General features: G+C 40.3%; 1 protein-coding gene across 4 annotated transcripts in view; it reads left to right on the forward strand.

The window, feature by feature from the left end:
- Positions 1-16,892, forward strand: part of CPNE4 (copine 4) — a 249,061-nt gene extending 232,169 nt beyond the window's left edge. For 3 of the 4 annotated variants that reach the window (XM_052795212.1, XM_052795187.1, XM_052795207.1), the window contains 4 exons: positions 2,621-2,672; positions 7,160-7,293; positions 9,505-9,741; positions 16,305-16,892. In XM_052795212.1, the coding sequence (XP_052651172.1) occupies positions 2,621-2,672; positions 7,160-7,293; positions 9,505-9,741; positions 16,305-16,436 (555 nt within the window). In that variant the 3' untranslated portion in view covers positions 16,437-16,892. The remainder of the gene's footprint in view (positions 1-2,620; positions 2,673-7,159; positions 7,294-9,504; positions 9,742-16,304) is intronic. The other variant, XM_052795197.1, reaches the window with a different exon arrangement.
- The last annotated feature ends 987 nt before the right edge of the window (positions 16,893-17,879 follow it).

Below are 17,879 nucleotides of genomic sequence, written 5' to 3' on the forward strand. Positions count from 1 at the left end.
GAACTTCTCTCCTTCACACTGTACTTAAATTTTGTTTAAATTATGATATATTGTTCAGAGAGCACGGGAAACAACCCAATACTTCTGCACATTCATTGTGTTTCCGCTCCTGCCTTCAGCATACATTTTAACACTGTTCTTAGTGAATCAGGATGACAATGTATGAGGGCCACTTGCTTTGGGAGGATAGCAGCCGTTGCTCAGACAGTATTATTTTTTGGATCATAGTGCACACTTACTAGACTTGGGCTTTCCTTATTGGCCTGAACCATTGTCTACATTTTTCTTAAATAATAGCCTGGGTGCCATAGCTCTGAACCAGATAAACTGTTTTAATAGTGTGATCCTGAAAGAGGTATAGCAACAAAAGCATCCAGCCCATGCTTGCATGTGAGATTAAAATTCTGTAGCTCTGGAAAAGAATTGTGATACTCCTTTAGCTATAATTTCAAATGCATTTGGAATAAAGAAATAAAATCACAGAAGAGGCACAGTGTTGGAAGAATCAGCCTGCAATACATAAACATGCATCACCATACTTCTTGCTCTTGAGATGCAGTTAATACAACATACAGAAAGCCTAAAGGAAGAAGAAAGGCTATTGAACAACAAAAAAATCATCAGTGAGTGATAACTGTTCTTGACAACTGCAATTACCTTTGGCCTGCAGCTGGTCATGAGACTGGCAGATAGCAGCTGGGCAAAGTGTGCCAAGAGACACACGGACCAGCCGGACAGAAGGGCTCTGGAGCACCTCGGAAGCATATCTGACAGCCCTGCTCTTCTGTGCCTGCTCAGTGAGGAACACAGGTAGTGACTTTCTGCATTATCTTCCATGGCCAAGTAGGGTAGCCTGAAGGGCCCATGTAAAACCCTCTGTAAGAGGCAACTGATGCTTGGTGTAGACATACCAAATTCCTGGCTGGGCTGAGGTGGCTGCAGACTCTTCAGTGAGTTTTTCCTTCAGTCCTTTCCCATCATGGTAGAAGTCCTGCTTTATTTAACCTCTTAATAAGTAGTGGTAGGCATCACTGGTGAGCACGGCCAGCATATGATGGGGAAATTCGATTTCTGTATGAGAAACTCTCTTTGGCAGTAATTAGCCAACTTACACCACTTCGCTTTTACAGGAGCTTCTCTGTAATCACGTATTTGATCTATGGGTCTCTTAGTCATAGACCAGTTTCCATACTGTGCTGTGAAGTTGTCTAAACTAGCAAATAAAACAGCAACATCCAACAAATAAATCTCTTTCTGCAAATAATCCAGGTTCCATTTTACAGGGAGTAAACAGGTTGCTTTTCATATGACTAGGACTGTTGGTACTTCTGAAGGTCCTACAGAGATCTATAAAGTCTCAAATGTGTGTAATTGGAGTTAGCTATATAAATGCCTTCATGAATCTGGAATGATATACCTGAGTTCAACTTTAAATTGTGCAAATCGCCTGCTTAAGTCTCAGCCATATCCACTTTTTGCAAACCAAAAAAAAAATATATATACATACACTGTGCATTGCAAGACAGAAGTTGGGCTTCATTCAAGACAGTTTAAGACAAACAAGAGAATTAAGAGACTGAGCTTCAGAGCTGAAGAGAGTAAAAGGAATCAAGCCTTATCAGTGATCAAAGAAAGGAGCAAAAAAGAATCTGGAAAAAAATGCAGGCAAGAACAAACCTTAAAACCGGAAAAGAGCATGTGAAGGAAGTTTCAGTCCCAACAGATTCGTACTGTGAATGCAGATCTCTAAGTGACAGACAGACAGACAGAGGAAGCCTGGAACCTGAGACTTACATTGCCTTGCATTATTTGTGCATACAGAAGTCTCGTATTATTTTCCCAAGCCACTGAAGATACAATACATTGTTTTATTAGAAAATCAGAAACTTCTTTGTATTCACAGTAATTTCTTTTAGAAAATAGCTCTGTAGTATTTTATTACAGACGGATTTCGAGAGAGAGGCTGGGATATTCACTAAATTTGAGGAAAAACAAGCGTTTTCAGGGGGGGTTCTGCTTAATTTCCCCCCCAGCCTAATCTTCCTTCTTAACCAGCTTAGGTCCCTTATATTTCTTAGATTATTATTTCACAGTGGGTTAAGTGACTTCCTTGACCTCTTTGGAGAATAAATTATTTTCCCAGTACTCCCATGGCCTTCAGATGAGGAACTGTTCACACCTGCGAGTGCAGGATTCAGAAGGGGGCTGAGCCTCTGCTGTCCCTGCTGAATCGCAACCTGCTTTCTCTCTGCTGCAAGCTGAGGTGCTGAGCAAGGGAGAGCTGGCATTTAAATCTTCTCAGCAATAGATCCCTCTTCTGTGCCTGGCACGGATAGCCCAATCCTGACACCGTATTTATGGGATTTCTTATGTACTTGGGTATTTTTTCTTTGTGCTATTTTCCTTGGGTTTGTTGTTGTTGTTGACAGGTTTGATTCCAGTTTTGTTACTTTGTTTCTGTTGGGACTTCCAGCTGGGACTGTATTTCACACTTAATAGCTGAAAGCTTGCAAGATCTCTGGTTTAACACAGAAAGAATGTAAAGGGTGTTTAACTGCAAGTCCTCTTGGAATAATTTTTCTGACTACAGTCTTCTTCTCTTCTTTCCATTTATCTGCAGGTCTCTCATGATTTTGCAATCAATTTCAATGAAGACAACCCAGAATGTGCAGGTAATGCTCACATTAGGACAGACTGCGATATTTCTTCTGTGTGCAAAATGTGCTTGCATTTTTTATTGTATTCCCTGAGTATTATTGAAAATGTTTTTTAAAGAACACAGCCAGGATTTTCAAAACGTGACAGGCTCCAAGCTATCGGGCTTATCTTTAGAAACCTTAGAAAGTGTCACACATTAATTTCCTGAAAAATAGGTCCCTTTGAAAGTACACCACGTTGGACATTCAGCACTTGCACTTCCCCAAATCACTAGCATTTCTGAAAACTAAAGCCATGTCTTCTAGATTCGTTCCAGATCTTCAGCTACATCAACACCATAGGTTGTGCAGCTAAGAAGGGCAGGACATGCAAAAGCAGGCTGTGAACCTCAGTGATCAAAGATTCCCTCAGTTTAGAGCCAGTTCCTTGGCCAGACCTATAACAACAGTAGCCTACTAGTAGGCTACAGTAGACTACTGTCGTAGAAGGAAGCATGCTTTCATGACAGCAAATGCAGCAGGAGGCTGTTTTAATACAGTGTAAAATATTGGTGTGTTCTAGCAACAATCACTAATCCTCGATAGTCGGACACCAGATTTATGTAGCAGAAGCTGCTGTATGTCTTGTAGTTGTAAGTGAGGTCTGCAGTGACTGATGCTGTCTTTCTAGAATCTTCTGCCACAATTCACACATTTTGTAAAAGAGAATAACAGGACAATAATCTCTAAACAGCCTAACAAGTAATCCCAGACTAACACTTAGTTGAGAGTCTTGGTCAGATGATCATTGCTGCCTAAAATCCACAGGCTGTAATTCTCCCTTATCCTTCTGCTACCATCCAAACACTGAAATGGGTGTTTCAAAATGCTTTTCCTGTTCAAATTTTCTAGCTGCTTCTTTCAGCCCTTCTCAGGCTTATTAGTGGCTTTCTCTCAGGCATGGTCAATGGGATATATTCAGGATGAGAATTAAGATGCCAAGAAATAAAGTGAGGAAAAGAAGAGAGGACAAGCAATTCAAGGGAAAGAGACATTAAAAGAATTCAGAGTTCATGTATCTTAAATGCAAGACCTCATGTTTTTGGTTCAGTGGGCATTCCTGCTTTGTTGTTGTGCTTGGATTGGTGGACTGCACCAGCCTCTGCAGGTCATATGCTTGAAATGGAATTGGGCATAAGTCCTACAGCTGCTTGGTGTGTTCACACAGCTTTTTACATTGTTTTTAAGATGTTAAAAGAAGCAGAAATTACATGTATGCATCTAGAAGTGCCTGTAAGCTTGTAAGCCAGCTTGAAGTTGAGATTTTAGTCATGCTGAGGGTGCGGGGATGAGGTGGGGAAGCAAAACAGACCTCAGAATGTTGTTGGGACCATTGTATTTTAAAATGTGTTAGCTTGCCTGCTTCTGAACACAGACACATTGGTATTTACACAGGGCCTGATCTGTTTAAAACGTCTCAGTTAACAATGGTCAGCATTAAGTGATAACATATTTATGCATGTAGTGTTCAAATACAGCTTCGTTTCCTAGTCTAAATGCAGGACATTTGTGACCTTCCGTGTACCTCAGAAAAAAGCTCTAACAGTCCATGCAAAGAACATTTTTTTTATCCTCCCTTTGCTGCCTCTTTTGAGTCCAAGGCTAATTCTTCTATCACACTGACATTGTTATATAATGATTTGTATCGATTGAAAAGGCTGTCACATCTGTGTAGTGCCAGCAGCAGGTCAGAGGTTGGACAGACAAACGTTCTGCAAGTAAAGAACTTACTATCCAGACAATACTATGTATGCAAAATAAAATGTAACAATGGAAATGAGAGGAGGTTAAAAAAAAAGGAGCTGCTCTATGAGCCTTGCCTTGGCGTATGCCACTTAATATTTGTTATGTATTTAAACTTTACTTGGCTCTTTGCATAAGACTCAGTTATCTGATAAGTTAACCCATCACCTAAAAGGAGTTTTAGGGCTAAGAAGACATAAAAAGATGGTTGCAGCACAAAAGAAGGCCAGGGAAGAAATTTTGCAGGATTCGCACATGCATCTATGAGATATAAAAAGCACTTCTTTGTCCTAAATGATCCCTTTTAAAATAATATCTATCTGGATGAAAGCAAGAAAAGGAGACAGACCAGAAAACATGTTGTTTAATCATCTGCTGCAGCTTGCTTATCACTTGCCTGTCATGGACACTTGATTAGTTCCTACCGCCAATTCTTCTGTGATGTTTTCTAGATGCTCTCACTGTATTAGGTGACACGGGGAGCAGTAACACCAGCATGTCATGCAGAGAGAGGATGCAAGAGTGCTAGGGAGATAAAGTGCTTAGTGACAACACTATTTTTCCTTGTAATATTTAGCATACTTGACAGAAAACAAAGGAAAATTGCTGAAGAGTATCTTGCTTTAAACCAAGAAACAGAGATTGGATCCAATATAAAAAGTATGTGTCTAATTTGCTTTTGAGGAATGAAATCCCTTTCTTTGTGGAAGTAGTGAGCTTTCGCTGGCACAAGGTAGTGTGAAGCATCACTCTACATTGAATAAGGACTGTGTATTGATATGAAGATCACTGGAATTCATAAAACACAGATATCCTCACGTTTCCTCCCTTGTTACCATTTCCACTCTTGAAAATGTTAGTATTTATAGCCTTATATTTATAGTACATATATTTATAGTCTTATACTTAATATTTAGTCTTTATTGTCTGAGAAAGAAAGTGACAACCTCTAATCTGAATGAATGCTTCTTCTACACATGCATGTACTCTACATGCATCTTAAACCCATATATATATGCATACAGTGTATTTCATAAGAGCTATTGAAATTGGATTCCAATTGAAAATGTAAAGAGTTGAATTGTGAAGAAAAATGCACATTGGCTCTCCCTAAAATAAAGGAGTCCAAGAAAAGTAAGCTACAAAGTAAGCCACTCACATATTCTGTTGGATTTGGATATATAAGGACAGTAGATACTTCTAAAAGATATTAATCTGAGATAACAAACAAGAAATTATGTTTCTAGAACATGTTTCTTTCTAAGATGAAAGCAACTTTCTGACATGAACCACACTAAATTTGTGTGGAATGCAGGGAGTGAGGTTTATCTTCTACTATTTTAATGCATACGAAAAAAACTACAGTGTATCTTGTCATCATCTCAGGGAAGATTTATGAGGCTTTCATGCAAGATCAGTAAGTATATGTAATGAAATCCTTAGCAGGTTTAAAATTGGGAGTTAACAAAAGGTCAGTTTTGCAATATGTAATTTAGCCACTGGAATTACCAAGGGAAATTTTGTAACATTACTTTACATTTTAGCCAATCACAGCTATAATTGGAGCGTGTTCTTTTGTCTGTGAGCGCTGCAATGGAAAAATATGTTTGTAGCTATCTATAAAGAGAGAAGACTGCATTCTCCACCATTTTTTCGCAGGACATTCAGGTGTATTGTTGTAAAGCAATTACAACTCCCTGTGATTTGTTAGTAACTGGTCTGCACCCATATATCCAGTAAACATGGTTGAGTAAAATCTCATGAGTGAGCTAGTCTTAGTGCAAACTGAAACTGGCTTAGGATCTTATTGAAGTAATTTCATTCTTCAGCATCCTTTACAAAGATCTTCAGTCTATCACTTTCTTTCCAACTTGAGACCTCTAATCCTTTAGGTCTGGTAAGCTGGGAGTTCTGAATGTGGAGGCTAACGTGCACCACTTCAAGAAATCCTTCTTCTCAATGATTGAAAACACCAATTTCCATTCTGTGATCTGTCAAGTGTGTCAGCAGAAGTCTGTTCTCCCTGGTCTGGCTATATATCCTGAAATGAAAAAGCCAAAAATAGCTAGTTCTCCATAAAAACTTCCTGACTAAAGCTCATTTTTCTGTAGACTGCAAAGCATCCGGCTGTTTCTTCCAAGATTTCACGGCTTTTTGGTCATAGTCGAATTCAATCTGTGAGCAATTATGCAAATTCACTCTTAAAAATGATTTTCTTAGCACAGGGGAGTCAGGTATTTGAAAAGATGTTTGAATTCCTTGACAGCTCTAGGTTGTAAGTACAAAGGGCAAACTTGTTGGTAACTACCATGATAAACAGATAAAAATATTTATCTGAAGAGGAGGAGAGAGAAGTGTTGAAGTGTTTTTAATTTGTGCCTGCCCTTTTAGCATGAATCTTAGCTGGTGATCAGGAAGTGATCACTTACACCTTGAACTGAGAAGGATGGGAGCTATGGCATTGCAAGCTCATACCTAGAAAACAGACATTAAAAGCTGCTGGGAGGGAGAAGCATGGTATAATGAATTATATATTACGGACTAGATTCAAGGCAGCTAGAGACAGCTGCTCAGAAATTATCTGAAGTTGTTAGTCCTTGCTAATCGTGTGATATTTTGAATTTATTCATTAAGAACCTGCCTTTTATTTACATTTTGAACAAGCACAATATTGGTGATGTACCACATTTATTTGCCTTTTGTGTGGCTTTTCATGCCAGGAATACAAGGTGTTGTGGAGGCTTATCAGAGCTGCCTGCCCAAGCTGCAGCTGTATGGGCCGACAAACATTGCTCCCATCATCCAGAAGGTGGCAAAATCAGCATCAGAGGAGACCAACACCAAGGAGGCCTCGGTAAGGGCATAATGCTGTGTTCGGCTTTTTTCTTGTCTTATGATGTATATCTCTTGTAGACCATCAAAACAAGGACTTTTCATGTGTGGGAGTCATGCCTTCACAGTTTTCTCTAACTGCCTTCACAGAGGGCAGCTTGAGTCTGTGTCAGCTGGAGCAGTGTATCTAGCCTTTACAGCTTCAATAGCCGCAATTTTAAACTCTTCCCTCACTGTTCTGTTTCCTGCTTTTAGAGCTATTTTACTGTAACACACCCAGTTCTTCACTGTGGAAACATAAATGGCACCACTAAGGTTACAGAAATGTAGGGGCCAAGCCCTGAAAGTGTTGATCATACAAGGAGATGAGTTCAGATTATTCCCTACAGATTACCCCATTTCAAGTCTCCTGCAGAGGCTGTACTAAAACATTTTTGTTCAACTAGGGGATTTTTACAACCATTCCTTTGAAAACTACAGTGATAGAGTTTTCAATTTGCTATGACTGACATGGAGTATTATGTGCCTTTTAGAAATCAGGAGACAAGTCTGTTAGCCTGCATCTGATACAAAATCCATGACAGATTCTTGGGCTAAAAGGCTTAAGCATAGATGGTGTTTTAAATGTACATCTTTGAAATGGATTAGGCTTATTTTTCTCCTGCCTTCCAAACAGAATGGGAGAAAGGGAGAATGAGAGAATTGGAGAAAGTACATGAGCGAGGAGGTCTGAAACATTTACAAGGGCAGTGCTGTTGGAGTCAAGGATGTAAGAGAGGGCTTGTATACTGCAGCAAGAGAAATGACTATGTATAGGAACAGAATAGAGCTGTGCATTGGCATGTATCTCATCACCAGGCCTGGAGCTTTCTCTAAGCTTTCTTCATGTGCTGAGCCTTTTTTTAAGTCCTATTAAGGCAGCAGTTCCCAAATATTTCTGTTCATGAGTCTGGGCTTGTGATTGTCACTCCACTGCTGTTTCCAGGATCTTGATACTATTTAGGGTCCCAGTCCTAAAATGGGGAATTGCTATGTTTTAATTTCCATACCCACCTAATCCTGAGGTGGCTCACTCTGTTCCCAGTGCTGCCTCTGAACAAGTATGTCATATTGAATAAGTTGCTTCATTCTTCCAGACCTAAGCTTCCCCTCTTTCTGTTTGAAAAAGAAATTAATTTATAGCATGAGTCTTCAAGATAAAGTTTTCTCCCTGCATGTTTTGTTTTATTCATGGCAGGAGGTAATGAACAGAACACTGTGTGAGTTTATATAGCTGTGTATACATAAACCTTAATGATGTTTTGTGTGTTGGTATTGCCTGTGCAGAGTGACCAAATTCTGTGACCTGTTCATTTTTCCTATTGATGCACATTTGTTAAATGACTCCAGCTGCCTAACAGTTCATAAAGGATCCAAGTGAGAGTCACTCTTCCCCACTACTAAGTGAAGATGTCATAGCCCATGATCCCAGTCCAGTGGACTTGGGAGTTTGGGGAAAGAAATGACAAGCACACAAAATTGCTTGCTCTCCTCTAGAGAATGAGAAAATCTCTCTTCAGGGCTCTTTATGAAGTGTTTGAAAATGGACATATTCCTCCCTGCGCATGCCCTTGCTCTCCTCAGGGACCCCATTACTCTGCAGAATTCAGTAGACCTGCCATGGTGTGGTGCTTCTCCTACAGGCACCACTGGATCACCCTCCAGTTTGCAGATGGCTGCACCCATCCCACTTGCCTGTTAGCAAAGCTCCTCTGCAAAGTGCTGTCATAACCTCCCTGACAGCTCTGCTACAGGCTTGTAACGCTTCAATACCCCGTTCCTTCCTGCCTCCCACTGGTTCCCAAAGGGAAAAAAAATGTAATTGGAAACTGTCAGCAGAAGTGATTGTGCAGCAGATGGAAAATAGGGCTAGTGAGGATCTCAGGACTATTCCAGACTTCCCAGCCAAAGTCCTGACTCTCCCAGCCCTAGCAGCTAGAAACCCCCTTTTCTACACTGTGCATGCCTTGGCTCCCTCCAGCTCCTGGAAATTACCTGAACTAGAGCTAAACTCCAGAAGAGGACAAATTAGTAGCTGAGGAGGTTTGGATGGGAAACACACTTAACCTTTGAGTCACTATTTTAAAAAGTCCATGAGTGAGTTACCAGAAGCACTTTTATACTGGAAAAGGGCAAGCAGCTTTGGAAGATTAACTAATGATATAATTTTTCAATTCTTGTTCAACAACTTCAGCAATATTTCATCTTGCTGATTCTGACGGACGGCGTCATCACAGACATGGCTGACACCAGAGAGGCCATTGTCCATGCCTCTCACCTTCCCATGTCAGTCATCATCGTCGGGGTGGGGAACGCCGATTTTAGTGACATGCAGATGCTGGATGGTGATGATGGGATCCTGAGGTCTCCCAAGGGCGAGCCTGTGCTTCGAGATATTGTCCAGTTTGTGCCATTTAGGAACTTCAAACATGTAAGCTGACTTTTCCATCCATTCTGCAGAAGGCTGAATGTATGTAACATATAGGGAACAGTCCCTGGGGCTGGGCCTAACTTTGTATGGGCATGAAGTGTTCAGTAATTCTATGGCATTATTGTGTCAGAAACTGAGAGAAAAAGGAGTACAGAATGAAATGTGCTTCATTAGTGAGATGGTGAGGGAGGGGAAGGAAAAGATGGGGCAGAATCCATGTGCTTCTTGTGGTGCCAGTCTAGTTCCACTTTCTCCCTGATTTTAGTTTGGTTGCCCCTCCTGACTTATTTTTCCTGGTGTCTCTCTTCTATTCTCTTTGCATCTGTTCTATTAGAACTACTGAATTCTGCTTTCCACCCCTTCATTTCCACAGGCAGCTGAAATGGCTGTGAATTTGTACTCACAGTGTTCCCCGGGAGTCTGTTTCCTTATTGAAATTTAGGTCCCTGAGTTCTCAAAGGCAGGACTATCCACCCACAGCATCCTGGTTGCCTCCAAACCCTTTCCCTAAATTCTGTACAAGAACACAACCAAGAAAGTGGTGGTACTAAGAGCTTCAGCCAGCTGTTCCTGTCTGAGCCCAGTGTGGTGTAGGGGACACTCTGTAGGAGAGGAAGGGACAGACCCAGCGTTAAATTGCCAAACTTGAAATAATGCCTTGGCTATGTACTTTTCTCCCCAGTCACCTGCCCTACATTGCAGCATCTGTCCCAGGGACTTTTTCGGCAGCTGGGTAGAGACTGTGTTCGCCCACAGAAGGAGCTTTCCCACACACAGCCAGGTTTTTCAGGGCCCTTTTCCTCCATATGGAGGCATGGAATGGCCACTGTGTTCCGCAGCAATGCTGATCACATTGCTTTCTCTCTGTTTTTCCATCTCCCTTCCTTCCCCTCATTCCTTCTGTTATATTGAAGTGGTTCTCCAGACTGCTTTTTTGCTCACCTTGGTGTCTAGGAAGCATATCCTCAGTATTTGATTTGAAAATTTCTTTACCCCACAGTGTAACTGACTCATTCTCCTCATGAGATTGCCCTTTCCAATCCACTCCCATACGCTAGTGAGCCTTGGATCTGGATATGTCACACAGAAGTTTTCAACTCTGGGTTGGTTTTGGTCTGCATATGGGTTGCAGTGCTTACATTTCTTTAGTTTTTCTAGGCTTTTTGTTACCACAGGAGATTTCTTTTTTCTGTTTGCTACTTCCAAAATACCTTCATTTTATTTCCCTCTTCTCAAGAGTTGTTCTTTTTTTCTCACTTCAAAATACAATTTTGCCATATTTGTCTGTCTTAGATCTAGACACACTTCTTACTTTCACAAACGCTACTGAGGAGTAAGAGAAACAAACTTGTTCCTCTTTTCCCTCTACCTTTATGTAAACAATGGATCCTCACAGGACGTGAACTCCCCCTGAGTTATTAGTTTGGTGACACCATGCCAAATAACTGCAGATTTGCCACTGAATTGTAGATACATACATTTCTATGCTGACAGTGCCACTCAGTCACCTATCTGCTGCAACAAAGTATGAGCACGACCTGCTCATAGCTTGTGATTCTCCTCATCAGAGAATCACAAGTGCATAGTGCTGCACTGTAGTCTATTGTAAAAGTGTCAAGAGGCAAGTTATTTATGGGCTAGTGCTAGACCTACTTTCAATTAGTTAAAAACCTGTTTCTGCAAGGAACTGGCAAAGCCAGCTGCACTTGTTATTTTTAGTTTCATTTTGTGATTTTTTAACAAAGTTGAAATCATCCTTGATTGAATAGATTAACGCTGACAGTTGCAGTTCTGGGCACTGAATATATTGTGCCTCTGGTGTTACTTGTGAGTGAGTTTATGTGTGATTTTAATCGCTAGCATTGGTCAAATGACAAGCATGTATTATTTTTAGCTGTTTTAGATTAACTTCCCCAGTACTGGGAGAGGATAGCAACCTTAAAAATTTATTGCTCTTGTTAAATAGTGATATTTTTCTCCCCCTGTCTCTCAGTGGCAGAGATAATACAGACATAGAGATAGATAATTGTATTTGCTGCATCAAAAAAGTCAATATATCTTATACAACTTGATATTTAGTCTGTTTATTGTGATCTTTCAGCATTTCAACAAATGTCAGTGTAATGGATGAGTGCCCGTATCAATAGCCACTTCTGGCTGAATTTCTTTATTGTCATATCTCAAACAATGTCTCTCTCTTAACAAAGTGACATTCACAGCTATCTTGCTTACTTAGCCTCAGCACAAAAAAAAGACCATGCCTTTTGCATCAACTAGTGAAATAATTTTTCATGGGAGAAATGAGTGTAATGTTTTGATTCAAACTTATTTTTCCCCACAGAGAAATGCGGATTTAACACATTTGGGTGATTTTTGTCAGATCAGTTCTGATCAAACACAAGAGTTACCATAAATCAGCGTATTACATTTGACAGCTTTAAGTAAAAAATATTTAGTCAAAAACCACATCCCTTTTGTCAATGTACCTTGTGTTTAGCTTTGGTATTTAGGTCGCTCAACTATTAAGCAGAAAAAAAATGTTGAAGGACCTTTTCAGAAAGACTACAAATCAAGTTGTATAAGGTTTATAGGTTTTTCTGATAAATCAAGTATTTATTTATGCCTAAATCTGTATTACCTCTACTACTGACGGGAGGAGGGAAGAAAATGTTATTTGAGAGCAATTACTTTTTGTTTTGCTGGAACAGTAAACCAAAATTCATTTGGAGTCATCCCAAACAATATTTTTTTTCATTACTTCAATTCTCAGGTCAGCCTGGAACTCAAAATCTCATATCTATCCAAAGAGATCAAAAATAATCTATCCAAAAGCTGCCCCTGTGAGAAAATTGAAAGGAGGGAGAAGGAAGTTGTAAAAATAACCTACAGAGTGAATCCCCTGTATTTTATAAGTTTGACTTCAGAGAAGGTTCTGATCCTGCACAGCACTCATATAGGCATTTAACACATTTCAATTAGTTATAATTATTCACATACCTAAAACCTCACATCCACTCCAACATTTTACTGGCTCAAGACCCAATATAGACAGAAAGCTTTATTACAGGGGTTTAATCTCCTGCATGATGTAGTGCATCAGGAGTACTTCAGTAAAGTATCTTACCTTTTTTACTTTCTTTAAGGAATATCTTTGAAGCTATGAAAATAATAATAATTGTAGTGATTCTTGGCAAATCCTGTAGTTGCAGAGGCTTGATAAAATCAAAGTAATCATTACTGCTTAAAAAAATGTCCCATTGTATAGTGGATGACATGCAGTTCACTGCAGGGGAACATAACAAACAAAGGGAAAATATTTTCCTTGAACCCAAGTGAATTTCTTCTCTCTATAATGCTCACCACCCCAGCAATGTAAGTGTCCTTCACCTGAAACTGTAGAACTGTGATGTTCACAATCATTGAAATGTAGTTGAAGAAAATCACCTGTCTCGAGCCATTCACAGGCATATTTTAAGAGCTGAAATTCTCTGCGTTTAGGATGCATAATATATTTACTGTGCACAAATCTGATGCCACAGGTAGATTGTATTCCACTGTGCATTGTATTTAATCATAAAGGCTAACAACTGTGACTTAATAACACATATATCACAAATGATCGTGGAGAGCACAGCTCTTAACCACTGCAGGGAGCAATGTTTTGCACTATGCATTGTAATTAAAGATTAAGCATGGTGAAGCTATAGAACTGAATCAGCAGTCATTTGTAATATACACCGATTATCATCATAGGGGATTATTTTCCTGCTGCTGGCCGAACTGAAGTGTATTAGCCATCAGTTGAGAACTGTTCATCTTCAGGTGTTTATTGCTAGGATGCTCTTCAAGCAGAGCAGTTAAATGGCAGAGAAAACGTTACAGTAAAACATTGATGTACCATCTATGTTAAAAACCCAACGCAGGCAACCCTTATGCAGCACCGCTGAACTGGGGCTGGTTTTTAGCTCAGAAGTTACTGGGTCTGATTCTTACTTATACAAATGCTGCTTTGCACCATCTGGTCTAGAAGTGAGAGTGCTTTACCACGACAGAAGTACATAAGGTGCAGGTGGCCCAAATCATCAGACAGGAAATTGCCCCAAAAACTGGTTGTGGGATGCTCCCTGCTAGAAATAGCCCCAGGACCGACAGACATCACCAGCATGACGAAACTCAGTGAAGCAACAGTTACCCGTGTTCAGACTGAAGCACGGAGTCAAGCCAGCTACCCCAGGTCAGCTCTGTGTGGGGCCACACATTGTGAGCCTGTGAGCACAGTAAATGTGTTAGCTTAAACCTCAGTGAAAGGCTATTTACTTAGCATGCACGCTGGGCATGGAGTGCATAGCTCAGTTGACTCCTCAGGTAGTGGTGGTTCAGCTGTGCAGCTGAGCCCTGGCAGAGCCTGTTCTGAAGGGCTGACCCTTCGCTCAGGAAGAATGGATGTGGCATCAGAAGAGAGAGAAGTGGCAACGGGAGGATGATGCAGAGAGATGAATGTCAGTCCAATGTTCAGACATGTGGACTACATGTGATCCAGAGAAGCTGGTGGCAAGTGCTACTGCCCAGCATTTTTAAAGATAGAGCAGAGTGAAGTTTCCTGATTGCTAGGGCTTGTGTGTGCAGCAATGGCCCAGGACGCTTCCCCCATTCCCCGTTTTTACTCTTTATGTAAGGTTGTATTTTTGGTAAGATGGCACAGAGGCAGTCTAAGGTATATACAGCTTTGGCACACTGGGAAGGAGATTAAAAAAAACAGTAATTCTCAATAGCAACATAGAAATCAGCCATTTGCCTGACTCTAAGGGGTATTTTCTGCTGATTTCACTGAAAACAGGTTTAGGCAAGAACAGGACAACTGTGGAAAACCATGCATTTCCCTTTGAAGGATTAAAATAAATAGGTTCTGTTACTGCGTAACACCTGAGAACAGCTCCCGCTCTGTCACACAAAGCACGGGCTCTGCTTTGCTAGTTTGTTCATGCAGAAATGTTCCAGGCTTTTTTGCCTGCACAAATATTTTGGTATAAATGTCACAGTAGCGAAAAAGTGGTTCATTTTATTTGTTACTAATTGCATATGTGACTCAAAATACCAAAATACAAAAAAATAGTTTTGTTTCTGGGTTTGCTAGCATTATCTTTGTATTTGTAGTATTAGAAGATTTGATACTGGAATTTGTAATAGCCCAGGGGCTTTCTGCACCCCTGGATTAGCTTGCCTATGAATAGTTTACCATTTACATCCTTTGTAAGCCTAATTTTAAGACTCTAAAAGGATAAGGATCCCACCCCATGAAATAGAGTAGGGCAATAAACAGTCAATACAACTACTTTGTGACATGGTAGTTTTGAAACCTGGCTGACAGTATAACAGACAGTGAGGATGGAAGTGTTCATTAATGTGGGAAAAAGTACTTGGTGTGCAGAAGAAATGCGACCCAGACACCAGTTGAGTTCCCGTGCATCGTCTGAGCTGCCATGTGTGATCCATGTGTGCTCTACCTGGAGGTAAACACATTAGTTTAAACCTCTCAAACTGACGGTTAAGCATTTGCATTTTTACTGCATTTTTGTGGTGGGCTCAGAGGGAACATGGTCAGGCAGGCTGGCTCACAGGGGCTTGGAATCAGCTCTACCTAAATACTTAGAAACAAGCAAATCCAAAACACGGGGCAAGAGGGTGCTATTGGGCTGCGTGGGAGAACAGGAGTCCAGTTTTGTCACTGCTGAATTCAGGGAATTCAGGAAAATCTCTGCAGCACACACAGGTAACAGTTGCCCACAAAACAGCCACAGGCCCCACTGCTTAAAATGAAGCATTGTCAGGGTGTGAGGCAGCAACTGTGTGTTGTCAATGGAGGGCATGGTTTCTCATTGCACTGAGGAGTAGCCCTCCTCCCTGCCTGGGGTGAAAGCCAGTGGCCATCTCTATATCCATCTCTACATTTCAGGGTCATCAGTTCTTAAGTCTGGTTGACACCCGCCATTGAGAGGTTGCAGGAAGAGCTTTAAAGCCTCCACAAAGCCTAGGACTGAAGCTTTCTCTTGACCGCGGTTTAATGCCAATGAAAACAAAGTACTTTTTATTGAATTAAAAACTTCCCCAGCCATTGAAACAGCATGTCAGATCATGAAGAGCAGAATGGTGGTGAAGGCCTCCCTTTCCCAGTGATGTCCTTTCATATTCAACTTGAAGCTCTGCAGGGTTGCTCACTGAGTGCTGATGAATGAAGTCTTTGCAGCCCTTTTCATTGCGATATGGTGCTCTCCCAGAGCACAGGGAAGTTCAGCTACCCTGAACTTAAAAATAGTCCAAACGGACCTGAAAAACATGCAGAGCACTTCTGGCTTTAGTGTACTTTCAGGCAGCTACAGCTACATGCCCGAACTGACTCATAAAATGAGTTTCCAGCAATAGTGCCACTCACTTTGAGTCTTTTTTGCCTTCCATTTCTGTACCATACTTCCTACCTTGATCTCATGGCACCAATGCCTCTAAAACCCATGGCACTTCCAGCAGAGAGACAGGTTAATGCTTTTGTTTTCTACCATTTCCTGCAGGCATCCCCAGCTGCTCTAGCAAAAAGCGTTTTGGCTGAAGTTCCAAACCAAGTCGTGGACTATTACAATGGCAAAGGGATAAAACCAAAATGTATGTCAGAGTACGAGTCTTCCAGGACACTAGCTCCATGAACCTGCCTGCACTCTTTTACAAAATTAAAAAAGAAAAATGCTACTGTCTACAACTACTGTACTTAAAAATGAAACAAAAAATAGCACGTTTTGGTGATTTTTAACTAAAATAACCATTTTTTTTGCATGTGTAGCCTAAAGGCTTAAATCTGTTAAGCAGTTGTATTGTTGAAAACTTTTTATGAGAAAAAAAATCCAGAAAAAAAAAGTGAACTCTTTACATTACAGCATGTTGCCTTGAGATAAAAAGTTATCTGTATCTGTTTTTTATACAGGTTTGTTGAAATTTTGCTAAATTTCTTATCTTTACACTGTAAAGCATTTTGAAATATTTATTGAGAGTCGATAGCCAAAATGTCTTTGGTTTAATCTGCTATGAACTGAGAGAATTTTTCAAAATGGCAGATGCATGAACTGTATTTTGCATGTTTAAAATAAAAACAACACAGTTTTGCAGTTGTTGTCTTTATTTCTCTCTGCCACTAGGCTGCCTGCTTTCAACTTCCGTATTCCAAGAAAAGAGTATTAAAGTGTTTCAAGAGATATCTGGCCTGAAGCACAGGCATTTCTAATGTTAGCAGCTTATTATAACATGGGGACTCGAACATGCCTACTCAGTCTGTGGCCTGAGTAGCAATTTTTCAAAAGCCTGACACATGCAGCTGTTATGAAGAGTTCAGACTGTAGCTTTAAACGGATCTGGCTTGGAGGGCATGATCTATCAGGATTGCATGTCTTAAAATATGCCTACTTAATCCAAATGATCTGGCTGGCTTTCGAATAGGTTGTATTTTGACTATCCAAATTTATAATCTGTTTGGGAACTCTTACTTTGTTTCATTTGTATTTTTTAATCTCACACCTGATATCCAACTTTGCGTGACATGTTTTCTGAAAGAAATTTTGCACGGCCTGATTTTGTGACAACCAGTGTTTTGTAACTTCATGCACGCACAGATCACCTGTGTGTGTTAGAAAAACTGGTTTTGTACCAAAAGGATATTCAAGCCGCCTGTTTTTTTTAAAAAGAGGACACACAAGAACAGATTGGCAGTGGATTGATCTTTCCATTGAAATGTTTATGTATATACGAATGAAGAAATTAGATCATTGTTATTCTTAGCATTTGAATTTTGGTTTCTTCATTTGCTAAAAGACAATAGTGAAAGATGTGACTTGTTAGAATTAAGGATAAAATTTGACCAAAAATAATTTGTGTGGGATTGTCTGAAGGGCACAGCTTTGGACGAATTGTGCTCCCACTGAATGCTTGTTCCTAGTTCCAGAAGAAGCTGTTCTGGGCCAGTGCTGAATATTTTGGAAAATCTCACCTATGAGCAAGGGTTTTTGTTTTAGAAATAACGTATTTTTAAATGGGTTTGCAGGTAATGTAGAACTCTGGCTCCCTGATTCTCCTTTAGAAGTAACTTCTGTGGGATCAGC

The sequence above is a fragment of the Harpia harpyja genome, chromosome 1 (genome assembly GCF_026419915.1).
Source record: "Harpia harpyja isolate bHarHar1 chromosome 1, bHarHar1 primary haplotype, whole genome shotgun sequence".
NCBI lineage: Eukaryota > Metazoa > Chordata > Aves > Accipitriformes > Accipitridae > Harpia > Harpia harpyja.